The sequence below is a fragment of the Mya arenaria genome, chromosome 17 (genome assembly GCF_026914265.1).
Source record: "Mya arenaria isolate MELC-2E11 chromosome 17, ASM2691426v1".
Classification (NCBI taxonomy): Eukaryota; Metazoa; Mollusca; class Bivalvia; order Myida; family Myidae; genus Mya; species Mya arenaria.
Window position 1 is genome coordinate 49,158,573 of NC_069138.1, and position 16,407 is coordinate 49,174,979.

Here is a 16,407-nt window from a genome sequence, read left to right on the forward strand (position 1 = left end):
CGCTTGATGGCTGACTGTTTTAGTATTTGATTGACAGGGAAATAAAACTGTTTTAGTCATAAACAATAACAACATTTTAGCCTTTCTCAAAACGACGGTTTTACCATGCATGTTTTCTTGTTGATGTTAACATAGTAAACTGAATAAATATTTTAACGGTTATTATCGTTTGTGACTTATCACCCGGATGTCAGCCTAAAGTCCGCGCCAGAACTGTAATACACGTAGGGCCAGAGCTAGCCCACAACAGTATTGATCATTATCAATTACTGTGGCATATTGTACCAACTTTCAAGCAAACTTGTTATATTAGTTGCTGCTTTTAGCCTTTGGAATTAATTCCTTTTTATTCACATTCTGAAATTTTAAAACCAACTCAATAAACCCAGCTCCTTCATTTCAATGGCTATGTTTATCTGGTACTTAATAACATTGTAATTGTACATGACTATAAATGTTGAATAATTTTATAATTATATATGACAACATACCCAAAACAGTATCATATTTTTCAAGAACTTTTTAAAGTTAAATCATCAACAAAATTTAGTTACATTATTTGACACACAGATTTATTTTACAATGGTTTTTCGACATTTCTAAATAATTCATTCAATGTCACAACTACGGTATTCGTTGGTAAAGCTCTGAACAATTATGAAATTATCTTCTAGACCATGAAAATTATGGTAAACTGCCTTACTTTTTTCACTACTGTGTACATGTATTATTTAAACTTGTAACTGTTATATTCCTTGATGTTTTTATTTTAATTGCAATACAATATTTCTTATCATTACAAGTGTTTTTAGCATTATTGTATTTTCTTTTCAATAAATGGAAATGTTCCATACTGTTGTATTGGTTATTAATGTCCATCTCCAATGGTCTTCTTTTAAGTTGTCTTTCAATTTTCTTTCTTTAATTTAAAAATGTTCAAACGAAATTGGGACATGTAAAAATAAATATAACCTTCAAGAAAAATAGTCTACTTATCATGAGATTTTATATGAGAAGTATATATGAATTTGTACTAGGTTCAAGTGTTTTTTGCATTTTAGTCTATATATTCATTGCCATATTAGAAACATTACAAGTAGGCAGAGCTTAAGTAAACCATTTAATAGTTTAAATTATCTTTTGGATAAATTATAACTATTCATTTACACCATTTTCTAGTTATTAAGAAATGTCGTTTACAAGGAGGTATAAAACATTAAACAATAACTGAGGTTGTGGGTGTCGTAAATATTTACAAAACTTCCAGTGCGGACGAGTTTAGCTTTACTAGAGAAACACTCTGACAGTAAGGAATTAAAAAGCTTTTATTGATCAACAATGTTGATTTCAATGTAAATGTACCTATTTCTAACCTTGAACAGAGGTTATGTATTAAAGCAATATTTACATACACGGCTGTGAATTCTCCACAGATCTGGAAATTTCGGTTTTGAGATCAATGCAAGTATGTTGAGAAATTCATTCAGTCTGATCGATTTACGTTCGATACAGAATTTCTAATTACTTAGACGTCTGCAAGATGTAGAATAACCCATTAACAAGCTGCCAAGGTATATGATTTTCAAAAATTGACCTGGATAGCCAAGCCCCAGCTTGGCATTATTTTTTTAAAAACAGCCCTGCTGTAGGGTTTTAAATTAAGGGTTCAAGGAGGCCCTAGGGGCAAGGTTAAGGTCACTGTTACTAAAAACAGAAAAAAACCCAGTTGAGACTGAATCTCACAAAGAAGGCCTAGGTTCTTCTGTCAATCATTGACAATCTGGTTTCGTCATAATGCAGCATTTTGTTAACTTTTTAATTTGACATTTTATTGCTTTTGACAGACACATATTACATCTTTATTGTAGTAATTTCTAAGACAAAACAGTGTTTAGTCGAGCATGCTGTCCTACAACAGCTCTTGTTTTAAAACATCTCTGCTATAGGGTTTTAGCTAAAGGGTTAAGGAGGGTGTAGCACTTGGCTGTTTATGGGGTTGAACCCCTACACTCTCTCGAATACCAGCATGTGCTCCCTTCTTCCTTTTTAGAATTGAATGCTTTAGATAATCAAATATTTCTCTCGTTTTGTTTAAAAGCTTATGTCATTAGAAAAACATATTAACTTAATACATCTGGCAATTGAAACCTTTTCAATCCTTTCTAACCATTTTTTTCCAAATTTATAGAGCAGTACAACTGTATATATGGTAGTTCTTCACAGTCGAACACAATGTGCAATATCTGTCCCTTTTCAACACCAAACTAAACCCCTACTGCTATATAAATCCAGAATTGAGCAAAACCTTGGGCGCTTTTTACTAATGCAGGCTTTTCGGCTTGTTTTAATTTCAACCAGAGTAATGGTATTGATATTTTGCACAACAACATATAAAGAAATTTCATAACAATTAAAGAAAGTTCATTCCTTTGAATTAATACTTTTAATTTTGCGTTTGTTGATAACATATATGCATGTTTAACCATCTTTAATTGTATAATATACAAATACAAGAAGATGAAACTGTTAATGTGTGAAATGAATGAGGGTAATTTTTATCCCAATTCTAATAGAAATATATACAGGATAATTGTTTCAGTTTAAGACTTTCAGTGTGTGGGCACCAAATGTTTAGTTCTGTTTACAAGGTAAAATATATTTCAACCATACACAGAAACTAAATGAGCAATTATACCTTTTTATTTCATGCTTGTTCATCATTTAGATAAATGTTTAATTGACACATATTTGAAAAAAAAGCAACAAATTTTACACTGAAGATGTCATAACCAAAATTATGATACTGGGTATTGTTCCCAGAACTGTGTGTTTACATTCATTTTTTCACAGTAAAACAGGCTAAAGTTCAGAAACCAGGAACTTATATTTTGATAATTTCACAGTAACAGTGAGTTTATCATGTTATAAACCACCATTTAATAGTTTTAAACAGAACACCACAAAGCATGAAATAAAACAGTAATGAAATTAACATGAGCAAGTATATGCACATGTTGAACATAATTAATAAATCTTTTAATAGTATTCATCATAACAATCTATTCAAAATCATTAAAATCAGGTACAACAGTAGTTATAACAGTAAGTCAGGTTCTTAAAAAGAATACACCTGTGTATATCAATGAATTCTTCAAAAGAACAAACATTTTGTCCAAAAGTTCCAAAAAAATACAAACATGTGCAGCAGTGCGAACAAATATCGGATTCATATCATTGTTTTGCTATCTGACACAAACTGTACTAAGTGTAAATGGACCTGCAATAACTGCAACGTAACAATGACACTGCCAATAGATGTTGAACACTAAGTAACTTATTTTAATACTCTTTCAATACTAAAAATAATTCTTGTTTATGTTTGGCACATTTAAAATTCCAATCCTGAATGCACCAGATTAGCAACACTAGTACTGAATGAGCTTTTGGGTTTAAGCTAATTTCAACCACATGTTCACTGAGGCTTTTTTTTTTTCAAGATCTTTTTTTAACTTTGTCTATGTCAATCCTAACTGCTAATTCCAGCAGAGTGTCTGTTTATCATTGTACATCACCACATAAGAAAGAAGAGCACAGCTTCCTAGCAAGGTGAAACCAATCCCTTTATCAAGACGCAGTCAAAACAACCATGTCACACTTCGTCCTCCCGTAACAGCATATTCGGGATGCCGTTGGATACAGGGAACTTCCTCCCCGTCTCTGGACAAATAAGCTCACCTTCCAAAACCTCTAACTGAAAATAGTTGATCAAAGTAAAAGATCATGTTTATGGTTTATCTTGTATTGAACTATTCAACCTGCATCTTGGTTACTTCAAACATATATACACATCATAAGTTTTCCTATTTTGGTAAATATTAACCGTATACGCGTATGAATAATTAACAAATGTTTATACTGATAAGCCAGTATGAGTAGAAGAGATATATTATCTCTTCTACTCATACTGGCTTATCAGTATAAACATTTTTTTTCTTCTTCCAAAATGACCAAATCCTTGAACCTTGACTGATGAAAATATAATCTTAAAACGTCAAAAAACAACAACAAACAGTTACAATCTTCTACTTTAAAATAATTCTCGTAATTTCCATTTGTGTTCATTTATTTAATTTTAACTTATTTCCTTTACAACGACTATGAAGCAAGCTACTACAACATTATATTTATCACTCTTGTTGACATTACATAACACAATTGTGTGGTCTCATGGTCCGGGGATAACTGGAGTTCACAGGGGAATGATTAGTACCCACATTATCATTTATTAGTTAGGTAACCTATAAGTAAAATTACAATTATTCTAAATTACCTCCATTAGTACATGGTGGGTTTTCTTCAAGAACTCTTCGTTTTCCTCATATTTTTCCACTACATTCTCTGGTAGGTTGTCTGGCTTTCCAAGCTAAAATTGAAAAGCTTTTCTTCAACAATGTTGTAACTATTTCATTTTTTTTGCCTAAATAGGATTTTTTTATTTGCTTTATCATTACCCTCCATTAATTAAACAATGTTTTTTTATTGAATATATATATATATATATTTCTACCGTATACACTTATATTAGACACTTTCGTTTAAAAAGTTAAATAGTGTAAGCCATCTATCAATAAATTTAAACTACTTTACATGATTAGATGTATGTAACTAGCCTAATATAACATACATCTGCAGCTGCTTGTCTTAATGCTGGCCAATCAATTTTAGGAATCATTCTGGCTGTGAACTCTGGAACAAAGTCAACCTCCTTCTCTTCCACCTTTGATGCCTACAAATAACAAGCAAGATGATTTTTATAATAATGTTAACTAGTTTACCATTATTTAGTATAATATTATATTAAAAGTAATAACATCAAAAAATAATACCGTAATTGTAAAAATACATGATTTTTAACTAGTTACATATAAAATAAAATAATCAAAACATAATGCACACTTTTCCTTGCACATTTTGCAGTGGTGCAGTTCTCTTAATGAAAAGTGTCTATTTCCCAAAATTTTTGTAAGTCACAGTTTCTTGAATAAAAAACAAGATCTTTACAAGGCCATCTCTCATACAGTATAGTGTGTATCATGTGACTGTATGCATAAAAAAGTCAAATTTGCTATTATATCAGCTATTTTGGCATGAGTTTGTATTTTCCAAAAGTCAGAAATTAATCCTAATTTGAAAGACAGAGGCAAAAATTCAATAAAATCACGGCCTTGAATTTAAAGGAAAATGTAGCCTTGGCACACATGTTTTTGGCAATATATAAATTACGGTCTGCAACTGTTCTTTTTCAGAAAAAACCCCATATCAAACACAAAAATTAATTTTCCTTGATTAAATAAGCAATTTAGATAATACTGATCTATTTGGGAGCCATCTATTTCATAACAATTGTGGAATAAGTTATAACAACTTTACATTAATCGTTCTCGTTGAATGCAAGTTGTTAGGAAACAATTGGTTAAACAAGAGGCACATCAGTGCCTGTGCTCCACTGGCCAAAAGGTTCAAGCAAAGACCACCTAACGAACATTTTCGTCAAGTTTCATAGAAATACAATCATCAATTTTTGAGGAGAAGTTATTTTAAAAAATTTTTTACTTTAATAGCTCTGGCTGCCATGTTGTGCAGTGGACCGAAATGATTTGGGCAATTTGAGTAAAGGAGCACCAAACAAACATTTCTGTCAAGTTTTATCGAAAAAACGTCATCGGTTTCGACGACAAGTCGTATAAAGTTTTTTTTATTTTTTTAGCTCTGGCAGCCATGGTGTGCAGTGGACTGGAACCATTTAACAAATTTTGGTTAATGACCATCCAAGGAACATTTCTGTTAAGTTTCATCAAAATCTGATCATCGGTTTCTGAGAAGATGTTCTTTAAAGGTTTTTCTATTTTTTTGCCCTGGCAGCCATGTTGTGCAGCGGACCGGAACCATTTGAGCAATTTTGGTTAAGGACCACCCAAGAAACAATTCTGTCAAGTTTCATCAAAATCTGCCTATCCGTTTCAGAGGAGATGTCGTTTAAAGATTTTGTTATTTTTAGCTGTGGCGGCCATATTGTGCAATGGACCAGAACCATTTGAGCAATTTTAATAAAGGACCACCCAAGGAACATTACTGTCAAGTTTCATCAAAATCTGCCGAACCGTTTCAGAGGAGATGTCGTTTAAAGATTTTGCTATTTTTAGCTCTGGCGGCCATATTGTGTAATGGACCGGAACCATTTGAGCAATTTTGGTAAAGGACCATCCAAGGAACATTTCTGTTAAGTTTCATCAAAATCTGATCATCGGTTTCTGAGAAGATGTTCTTTAAAGGTTTTTCTATTTTTTTGCCCTGGCAGCCATGTTGTGCAGCGGACCGGAACCATTTGAGCAATTTTGGTTAAGGACCATCCAAGGAACAATTCTGTCAAGTTTCATCAAAATCTGCCTATCCGTTTCAGAGGAGATGTCGTTTAAAGATTTTGCTATTTTTAGCTGTGGCGGCCATATTGTGCAATGGACCAGAACCATTTGAGCAATTTTAATAAAGGACCACCCAAGGAACATTACTGTCAAGTTTTATCAAAATCTGCCGAACCGTTTCAGAGGAGATGTCGTTTAAAGATTTTGCTATTTTTAGCTCTGGCGGCCATATTGTGCAATGGACCGGAACCATTTGAGCAATTTTGGTAAAGGACCACCAAAGGAACATTCCTGTGAAGTTTTGTCAAAATCCGCTTATCAGTTTCAGAGGAGATGTCATTTAAAGTAAAAGTTTACGCACGCACGCACGCACGCACTCACGACGGACAATCTGTGACGACATAAGCTCCATGGCCTTCGGCCAGTGGAGCTAAAAATAAGTTAGTTAACAAGCTTTACGAAAACTAGTCCATATAAACAGCCACTTTAGAGTCTTTGACGATTTTTTATTTGGCGACTATGTGAGTCCATATACCACTTATTAATTTCCTAGCCAAGAATGACAGATCCCAGCGCTAATTATATTGAGTGGAAAGATAACGGGCACCTGCTAGATAGTGCTAAAATAGCGATGCTTTGTTGACAGAAGTCGATCTGAATTAGTGTTGCATGAAATGTGTTATAAGAGAAATATATTGACTAAAAATAAGTTATGTGTAACTTTGGTGTTTTTTATTTGACAGTGAATTGTTAAGTATTGTGGAGTTACAATTGAAGAATTTATTTTACATTGGTATGGGTCAATCGACTTGTGGCGTTTAGGGAACAAAATGAATATCCAAATGTTAAAATAAATTCTCTAAACGTGCATTATTGTGGCTATACGGAAACACCAGCATCCGTACGAGGCTCCTAACATGTCAACTTTTAATTAGAATATTAATAACCGTAATTCACCTAAGAGTTCGGACACTCTAAATATTCGGACACCCATAATTATTTTCCAAAATAATTTATTTTGCGTACCTAATTTTCGGACACCCAAAGGACATCAATCATAACCTTCACAGTTACCAATTTTTACAGACGAAGATTATTGATTTTTATCTTTACAATGCCTGGCTAGATTACCTAACCGTATGTATACACCACTGTGACAAGTTAATTAGTTACTACCCATCCTAAACGATTTATTGCCTGCAGAAAAAGGAAGTGTGATATATTTATTGGAGGATTAAAGAAACAACAAGGGCAATCAAGGGATTAAGAAAACATAGACATGACATGTTTGTAAAACGATCTGCCAATAAACTTTCAAACTTGTACCACACTTATAGACTGTATGAAGCAATAATCGTACAGTTATACATTTTTACTGCATAAGTGCATAGCAATGTCCATGCTCTCCACGAGATCCTCGTGGGTATAACTGTAAGTTATGTAGTGTTTTAGCCAGGAATTTAAAAGGGCAGGGTGGGCCAAAAAAGGACAGGGTGGGCCAAAATAGGGGCATGGTGCTTTCTTAAATGGGAAAACAATGCGCACAATATTAGCTTTGTATTGTTGTAGAACGACCATGTACCTTATTAAAGTACATGCATGTTCATGCACACATTGTAGAAATATCCCTACAGAATACTCTTAATTCTTCTTTCTTGTTCATTTTCACTTCAGACACTTTCTTTAACATCTCCGGTTGTTGTCACCTGTCAAAGGCTCTCACAGTCACAAGGCTGATTTTTTGGGGAGAAGTCACTTCTCCCACCACTCAATTTTAGGGAGAAGTGGGGAGACTTTAAGGAGAAGAGATACTTATTGTAAAACCTGAGATAAATATTGTGCCATGCCACAAAACTTTAAATTCACATTTACTTTGATTGCTTTTACTAGATGGAATGTTAAAAAAGTGTTCTTTTTTGGCCTATCAAAAGTGTACTTTTGCAATGTAAAGTTTACCTCCAAAAAGCGTCTAAAATAAAAACAAAGACATTTATGAAAAAAAATACCATTTGAAACAATCAGAATGGCCTTATATATGAGCTGTTAAAAACATTTAAGTGCAGGGGGCGAAACTTGTTTTGGTACATCAGGATAGGGAACGAATGTCACATTCAGCTTTGCTGTTGTTTACTTGTCTATGGTTAAATAAATTACAATATGCTGACATTTTAAAACAAAATGACATTTAAAATCTCTATCCTTGATGAAAAACTCACTAACACTTAATAATAGAACTAGAAAATCGAGAAATAAACTGAAAAATGTTATGACAAAATGGCGGTGACTCGCCGAATCTTCTACTTTTAAACATCGTACAAATGAGGAAAATACTGTAAACGCTATATAAAGCAAATAAAAAAGTTTTTTTGAGATAACAAAATAAATTTTCCTTATGAACATTCAACACAAAAACTATCAAATATTGGTCATGAAGTTTTGAGTATTTGATTTTCTTAGCGCCACCGTCTGTTTTTCAATGACCGTCTGCTTCAAACGAAACAGTGTTCTAAAAAGTGTGCCTTGTTTTTACACTGCAAGTATCAATTGTTTACTAATGCTTGACAACATTTTTCATCAATTATTCGCTTTTTTTATCGCAATTTAACAAACTTTTAATAATTTGACCAGTGTCTTCTCTGATTGGTTAACATGGGACGTTTCGATAATTGGATGATAGACGTCCCAATTATGTGATTAGGAGATTACCGATTATTAATGGCTAAATAAATTAAAACTGTAACAACATCGGCATCAAAGATCAACATTTAGAGGTACAACTTCGATGTCTCAGACAAGGAATAATGTGTCATAATGAACAGCAATTAGCACTCTGATTATAAGCATGAATTACTGTTAATCCGACCCGCGGTGATGACGGTCGTGTGCCTTAGCACGCACTGATCTGTGACAGATTAGGAAACGGCGACATTGACCAATGAAATACTTTTAGGGCGTAACTTTGTGATAAACAACGATCTGAATGGCCAGAAGAGCGCAAGAGGGCGAGAAAAATATGACAGGGCGTGTAAAAAGTGGCAATGGGGCGGGGTAAAAAAAGGGCAGGGCTGCCCTTCCATTCCGCTTTAGCTAAAACACTATTATGTGACGTCACACAGTGTGACTCTTTGATCTGAAGCCGATAGAATGTGTTTATTTAGTTTAATGCATGTATTAAATGGTGTTTTTATTAACTTGATGAAGGAATTACACTTATAGGCGTAATAAATAAGTTTATGACTATTGATTGCTACGGATAAATTAATAAGTGGTAAAATGCAAACATGAAGAAAAAAGGCAGGTTAAACAAACATGTAAATAATATGTAAAAATGGTAATTTCCTATGAATTCGGACAGCGAAAAAAATAATTAATTTAAGGTGTCCAAACTCTTAGGTGAATTACGGTGGAAATTTTTTATTCATATTCAGGGTTTTATGATATATGATCATGTTCCAAATAGTTTTGGTGTTGAAAATATAGAAGATTTCTTTAAGAAGGGGGTGTGGACATAGGGTGGGTCATATCAACGCAAATGTCGCCTGTGGTATAAACATGTGTATCGCGAAATTATATTACAAATGCGAAGGAAATCTGAAAATCTTCATTCTGTATATTTACTTACGACGATTTTTAAAGGAAATCCTTTTGAGACTCCCTTGATTATGTTTGAGGTTAGCATATTGTGTGTTAAAAGCTTCATCTTGGTAGATCGCTGAACCGATGTTGATCTTTTGACAACTGATCAATTTTACAGCACATAAATGAATGAAAAAGTAAAAATATTATAAGGGTATTTGTTTGATTGTAGGCTTCATTCTCTAGAGTATAAAAATTATATAAATATTTTTATCCCGCCTCCTTTTGATGAAATACTAAATCATAATTGATCTTGTTTCTGATTCGCAAGTTAAACAATGTCGTTTAGATGATTCCACTTTTGTATAGCAGCCAATCGGTCCCTAGACTTACCGAAATACGGATAAAATTACCGAAAGACGCATGAAAGTTACCGAAAGACGCCTTCTAATGCATTTATTTTATTGTTTTTATATTAATATTATACAAATACATTACCAAACCAAATTTTAGAGAAAAATATTAAAATATAATGATGTAATAGGCAGTTGAAATTTCAGTGTTCGAGATCGAATTCCGCGTGCCGACTCGCCAACCGAAAGACAGATAAAAGTTTCCAAAATAATCAATTATTCCAATTAATGATGATCTCATAATATTAATATAACTAAAACACACTTATAAAAATGAAAAAGTTCATGAAAATATTTACTTATTGTTCAATTGAATAGAGACAATATGTCAGTGAAATAGTTGTCTCCCTTCGCCAACCGAAAGACGATTTAACGCAGGTAAAAATCACTTATTAGTTGTTGTATTATGAAAATGATTATGAATTTGGATTCAAATAATAGCATTTATATTCTTATGGAAATGTTAGATCAATAAACAGCATTTGAAAGTATTTTGGAATATACTTGAAACATTGCCTTTGAAATAGGTCGAGAATGTCGCTAAAATCATTTTCTTTTAAACTAACTTAGATCTACAGTATAGTTCAGGGCTTTCAAATTTTAATTATTGTTTATATGAAAATTGAAAAAAAAGAAGTTTTTAAACAGCGAAGTTCTCATCTTCAGATAAATTAGCTTACTTATGGACAATAATAACCAGACCACACCAAATACACAAAATCATGCGATGTTTAAAACAACATAATTATCACCCGGTATATGACACCCCACAAAGTAGCGGCACGTTTTTGGGGGGACAGTTGGTATTATTGAAAGTGTGTTAATTTGGGTAAACCCTTTTCGGCTCTGTGACACGTGTTGAGTAAATACCATAATAATTACGCATTAACGGACCGCATTACGTGTACATTTATAATTGCGGGTGATTTTCACACAAATTGACGGCTTCATTTGAAGATTCATAAATAACAATCGCGAGTAAAAAGGTAAGTTATTGCTGTATGTATTAAAAAAGTCCAAATTAATAGAACTTTACACTCTGAAATCATTAATGATGGATGAGTTTCCTTGTGATATATGTGCTGTTGACTGTAGTAGTGATCAATGCATACATTGTTCTAATTGTTGCGACATTCAAGACCAAAAATTCCGTCTACGCATGAGAACAGGAGAATACTCTTATTGGCTAAATAAAGGAAATTATTTTGTCAAAAAACTCATTATTTCTAGATATTATTTTATAATTTTTGGCTACAATGTGTAAAATCATCAAATATATATGAATATTAAAAATAGATACAATAGCAAGCGTCTTTCGGTAAATTTCTATCATGTTTACACCAGTTAAACCATATCCATAAATCGTATTTCGGTTGACGACGGGAGATAACTCTTTTTGACTAAAAAAGGGAAATTCTTTTGTCAATAAATTCATTATTTTTAAATATTTTTTTATAATTTTTGGCTACAATGCGTATAATCATTATATATACAAGATTATATAAAAATGAATGCATTAGAAGGCGTCTTTCGGTAACTTTCATGCGTCTTTCGGTAATTTTATCCGTCTTTCGGTAAATAATCGTATTTCGGTAAGTCTAGGGACCCGCAGCCAATATGTCTGGGTTAGCGCTAAAGATCATACCAATACCGAATCGACACAAGCAAAGATCATACAGATGGAAATACAATGAAAATTGTTGTCTGCCACCATAAATCTAAACATGTACGAAAAATGTTTCTTTTCATTCCTTGGATGTGCAAGAAAATCTTTTATGTACCAGGTAAGTTTAACAAATAAGATACTGAGTAACTGGATTACATATTTTGTTTTTTAACTTGTCAGCAAGGTTACCAAGTATTGGAAATTACTAGACTTTTAAATTAAATACTGTAGCTACTTTCTAGTTCTGAGTGATGATCAAAAGTCAATTTACCACCTGTTATACTATTTTTTGTCTACAGTCTAAGTGATGATCAATCGCTAGTCAATAATTGTATTTTTTTGTCGTTAGTGACTTTTACGTTCTGAGTGGATAGTGGATATCACTATTTTTCTGTCTTTTCCTACTTTTACGTTCTAAGTGATGATCAATAGCCAGTTAATATTACTATTTGTCTGTCGTTTCCTTCTTTTACGTTCTGAGTGATGATCAATAGCTAGTTAATATTACTATTTTTCTGTCGTTTCCTTCTTTTACGTTCTGAGTGATGATCAATAGCAGTCGATATTACTATTTTTCTGTCGTTTCCTTCTTTTACGTTCTGAGTGATGATCAATAGCCAGTCGATATTACTATTTTTCTGTCGTTTCCTTCTTTTACGTTCTGAGTGATGATCAATAGCCAGTCGATATTACTATTTTTCTGTCGTTCCCTTTTTTTACGTTCTGAGTGATGATCAATAGCCAGTCGATATTACTATTTTTCTGTCGTTTCCTTCTTTTACGTTCTGAGTGATGATCAATAGCCGGTCGATATTACTATTTTTCTGTCTTTTCCTACTTTTACGTTCTGTGTGATGATCAATAGCCGGTCGATATTACTATTTTTTGTCGTTTTTGACTTTTACATTCTGAGTGATGATCAATAGCCGGTTAATATTACTATTTTTTGTCGTTTTTGACTTTCTCGTTCTGAGTGATGATCATTAGCCAGTCGATATTACTATTTTTCTGTCGTTTCCTTCTTTTACATTCTGAGTGATGATCAATAGCCAGTCGATATTACTATTTTTCTGTCGTTTCCTTCTTTTACGTTCTGAGTGATGATCAATAGCCGGTCGATATTACTATTTTTCTGTCTTTTCCTACTTTTACGTTCTAAGTGATGATCAATAGCCGGTCGATATTACTATTTTTTGTTGTTTTTGACTTTTACATTCTGAGTGATGATCAATAGCTGGTTAATATTACTATTTTTTGTCGTTTTTGACTTTCTCGTTCTGAGTGATGATCATTAGCCAGTTAATATTACTATTTTTTTGTCGTTTTTGACTTAAACATTCTGAATGATAATCAATAGCTGGTTAATATTACTATTTTTCTGTCGTTTCCTTCTTTTACGTTCTGAGTGATGATCAACAGCCAGTTAATATTACTATTTTTCTGTCTTTTCCTTCTTTACGTTCTGAGTGATGATCAATAGCCAGTCGATATTACTATTTTTTGTCGTTTTTGACTTTTACGTTCTGAGTGATGATCAATAGCCAGTCGATATTACTATTTTTCTGTCGTTTCCTTCTTTTACGTTCTGAGTGATGATCAATAGCCGGTCAATATTACTATTTTTCTGTCTTTTCCTAATTTTACGTTCTGAGTGATGATCAATAGCCGGTCGATATTACTATTTTTTGTCGTTTTTGACTTTTACATTCTGAGTGATGATCAATAGCTGGTTAATAGTACTATTTTTTGTCGTTTTTGACTTTCTCGTTCTGAGTGATGATCATTAGCCAGTTAATATTACTATTTTTTGTCGTTTTTGACTTTTAACTTTCTGAATGACGATCAATAGCTGGTTAATATTACTATTTTTTGTTGTTTTTGACTTTTACGTTCTGAGTGATGATCAATAGCCAGTCGATATTACTATTTTTCTGTCGTTTCCTTCTTTTACGTTCTGAGTGATGATCAATAGCCGGTCGATATTACTATTTTTTGTCGTTTTTGACTTTTACATTCTGAGTGATGATCAATAGCCGGTTAATAGTACTATTTTTTGTCGTTTTTGACTTTCTCGTTCTGAGTGATGATCAATAGCCGGTCAATATTACTATTTTTCTGTCTTTTCCTACTTTTTCGTTCTGAGTGATGATCAATAGCCAGTCGATATTACTATTTTTCTGTCGTTTCCTTCTTTTACGTTCTGAGTGATGATCAATAGCCAGTCGATATTACTATTTTTCTGTCGTTTCCTTCTTTTACGTTCTGAGTGATGATCAATAGCTGGTCAATATTACTATTTTTTGTCGTTTTTGACTTTTACGTTCTGAGTGATGATCATTGGCCAGTCGATATTACTATTTTTTGTCATTTTTGACTTTTACGTTCTGAGTGATGATCATTAGCCAGTCGATATTACTATTTTTTGTCGTTTTTGACTTTTACGTTCTGAGTGATGATCATTAGCCAGTCGATATTACTATTTTTTGTCGTTTTTGACTTTTACGTTCTGAGTGATGATCATTAGCCAGTCAATATTACTAGTTTTTGTCGTTTTTTACTTTAACTTTCTGAGTTATAAACAAAAGACAGTCATTAATAATGTTTTTTTGTTATTTATGAATTTTACGTTCTGAGTGATGATCATTAGCCGGTCAATAATACTATTTTTCTGTATTTTTCTTACTTTTATGTTCTGAATGGTGATATATTTAAGTGCAATATTTGATTTACTTGATTTTATTACAGATTGTACAGTTCCTAGTAATGAGAAATGGCTAGATGTTATACAATATCATACTTCATGATGTCACCAACAATGTCATGTTCTGAGTATTGGGAAATAGTTGGAGACTCAGCAGTGCAGAAACTAGTTTACTCAGGTATGTTAAATGGCTGCTAGGTTGCTGTTTGAAAAAATAGTATGCAGATGTGCAAGTGACATTGTGCAACTTTGGGCGTTGGAGATAATTGTTACAATTTTTGAAGATTAATACTTTAACTATTCTCATGTTTCTATAGCAACCATGGCTCTCATCCTTAAAGCATTGCAATTGGCTTTTTAAAAAGACCTGATTGTTTGATAATACCTTAATGCATCATTAACTTTTTCTTTATTTATGTTCCATAAAGATTCTATTATCAAAATTAATATTACTAGCTTTAATAATTATTGACATTTCATTTGACTTTTGACATGTCTTTTGAGTGCTTCCTTAGTCATTAATGTGTAATCATTCAGGGCCCTTATCGCATTCTGTAATGGCTCATTCGTCTACAGTATGGCCAAAGGTTTATACTATTCATCCATGTATTTGTGAAAGAAATGTTTGCATTTTAAAGAGTGTCAGTCAAAAAATAAATGAGCATAATAACCTTGAAGTGATCAGTTACAAAAGTTGTTATCTTCCAAGCATGAAATATAGCCACATGCAAGTCATGTTCTGCTCTATATTTACAGAATGTGTGTTCCAACTCACGGATGATATTGTCAGATAAGAGCACATTGCCATTGGCAAGTTGCAGACGTTGACTTTCTGAATTACAGAAAATAGTTTCAGTCAGGTATTGTACATCATGATTGGCATATATATATTAAAAATTTAGTTTTGAACAAAAATTAGCAAAAATGTTTTTTGATAGAGAAATTACAGTGCTTTTCAAGAACATTTTCATCAACAAATTAGACATAAATCTCATTGAGATTTTATTTTACATGTCGCAATGCAAAAACAACCAAAATGGACAGTATATACTCAAGTATACATGAATGGACCAAAACTGCCAAACTAATGGAAATTTGTAGTATTTTTCTTTATATCTTCTTTTGTTTGTGTTTCAGGATACCAGAAAGCATCAGGACTTCCAGGGCATGGCTATAGCTCCTGAAAGAACATTAGAAACACTTGATTATTTGTGTGAAATACTTTGAAATAAAAAAGACTCTTTCTGCATGATTTAATTCCTAAAGAAAATCAATAAACCTGAAGAATGATTTATATATATATGCATATATATGTAAAAATATGTTCCAATAAAAGTATCAATTATAACATTTATCTTTTTAATTTGAATTGCTATGTCAGTATGGATTAAAACCTCTGAAAAATAAAGACAATGGAAATATTAACAGAATCTGGATTTAAACTAGGGATTTTTTTATAGTCAAGTTAAATGTCCATCCGGGTCACCTTATTTCCATACTTATGTAGCAGATACTTCATTTGCTATGTTTGTATCAGAAACATGAATTTCTGATGCTTCTGAAATTTTAACTTTATTAAACAAAAACATAACAATTCAAGAGAAATATGTATCATGTATGTGAAATGAA

The 16,407-nt window shown here is 32.5% G+C and overlaps 1 protein-coding gene and 1 long non-coding RNA gene across 2 annotated transcripts; one reads left to right on the plus strand and one right to left on the minus strand.

Moving 5' to 3' along the window:
- Positions 1–1,847: 1,847 nt before the first annotated feature.
- Positions 1,848–10,371, minus strand: LOC128222859 (multifunctional methyltransferase subunit TRM112-like protein). The gene is made up of 4 exons (XM_052932010.1): positions 10,045–10,371; positions 4,685–4,786; positions 4,331–4,423; positions 1,848–3,751 (listed from the first exon to the last, which is right to left on the minus strand). The coding sequence occupies exons 1-4, from the start codon at positions 10,120–10,122 to the stop codon at positions 3,650–3,652; spliced, it is 375 nt and encodes a 124-aa protein (XP_052787970.1). The 5' UTR covers positions 10,123–10,371; the 3' UTR covers positions 1,848–3,649.
- Positions 10,372–12,104: 1,733 nt separating this feature from the next.
- LOC128224894 (uncharacterized) lies at positions 12,105–16,120 on the plus strand. The gene is made up of 4 exons (XR_008259569.1): positions 12,105–12,195; positions 14,823–14,956; positions 15,535–15,638; positions 15,916–16,120. It is a non-coding gene; the product is annotated as an uncharacterized LOC128224894 (long non-coding RNA).
- Positions 16,121–16,407: the final 287 nt, after the last annotated feature.

Bases quoted from the DNA above. Each gene is read 5' to 3' on its own strand.
- LOC128222859 (XM_052932010.1), bottom strand. From the start codon at position 10,122: ATGAAGCTTTTAACACACAATATGCTAACCTCAAACATAATCAAGGGA. The intron at 4,424-4,684 runs GTATGTTATATT...TTTCAATTTTAG, and splicing joins TAAGACAAGCAGCTGCAGAT to CTTGGAAAGCCAGACAACCT. The intron at 3,752-4,330 runs GTAATTTAGAAT...AACTATTTTCAG, and splicing joins CCCACCATGTACTAATGGAG to TTAGAGGTTTTGGAAGGTGA.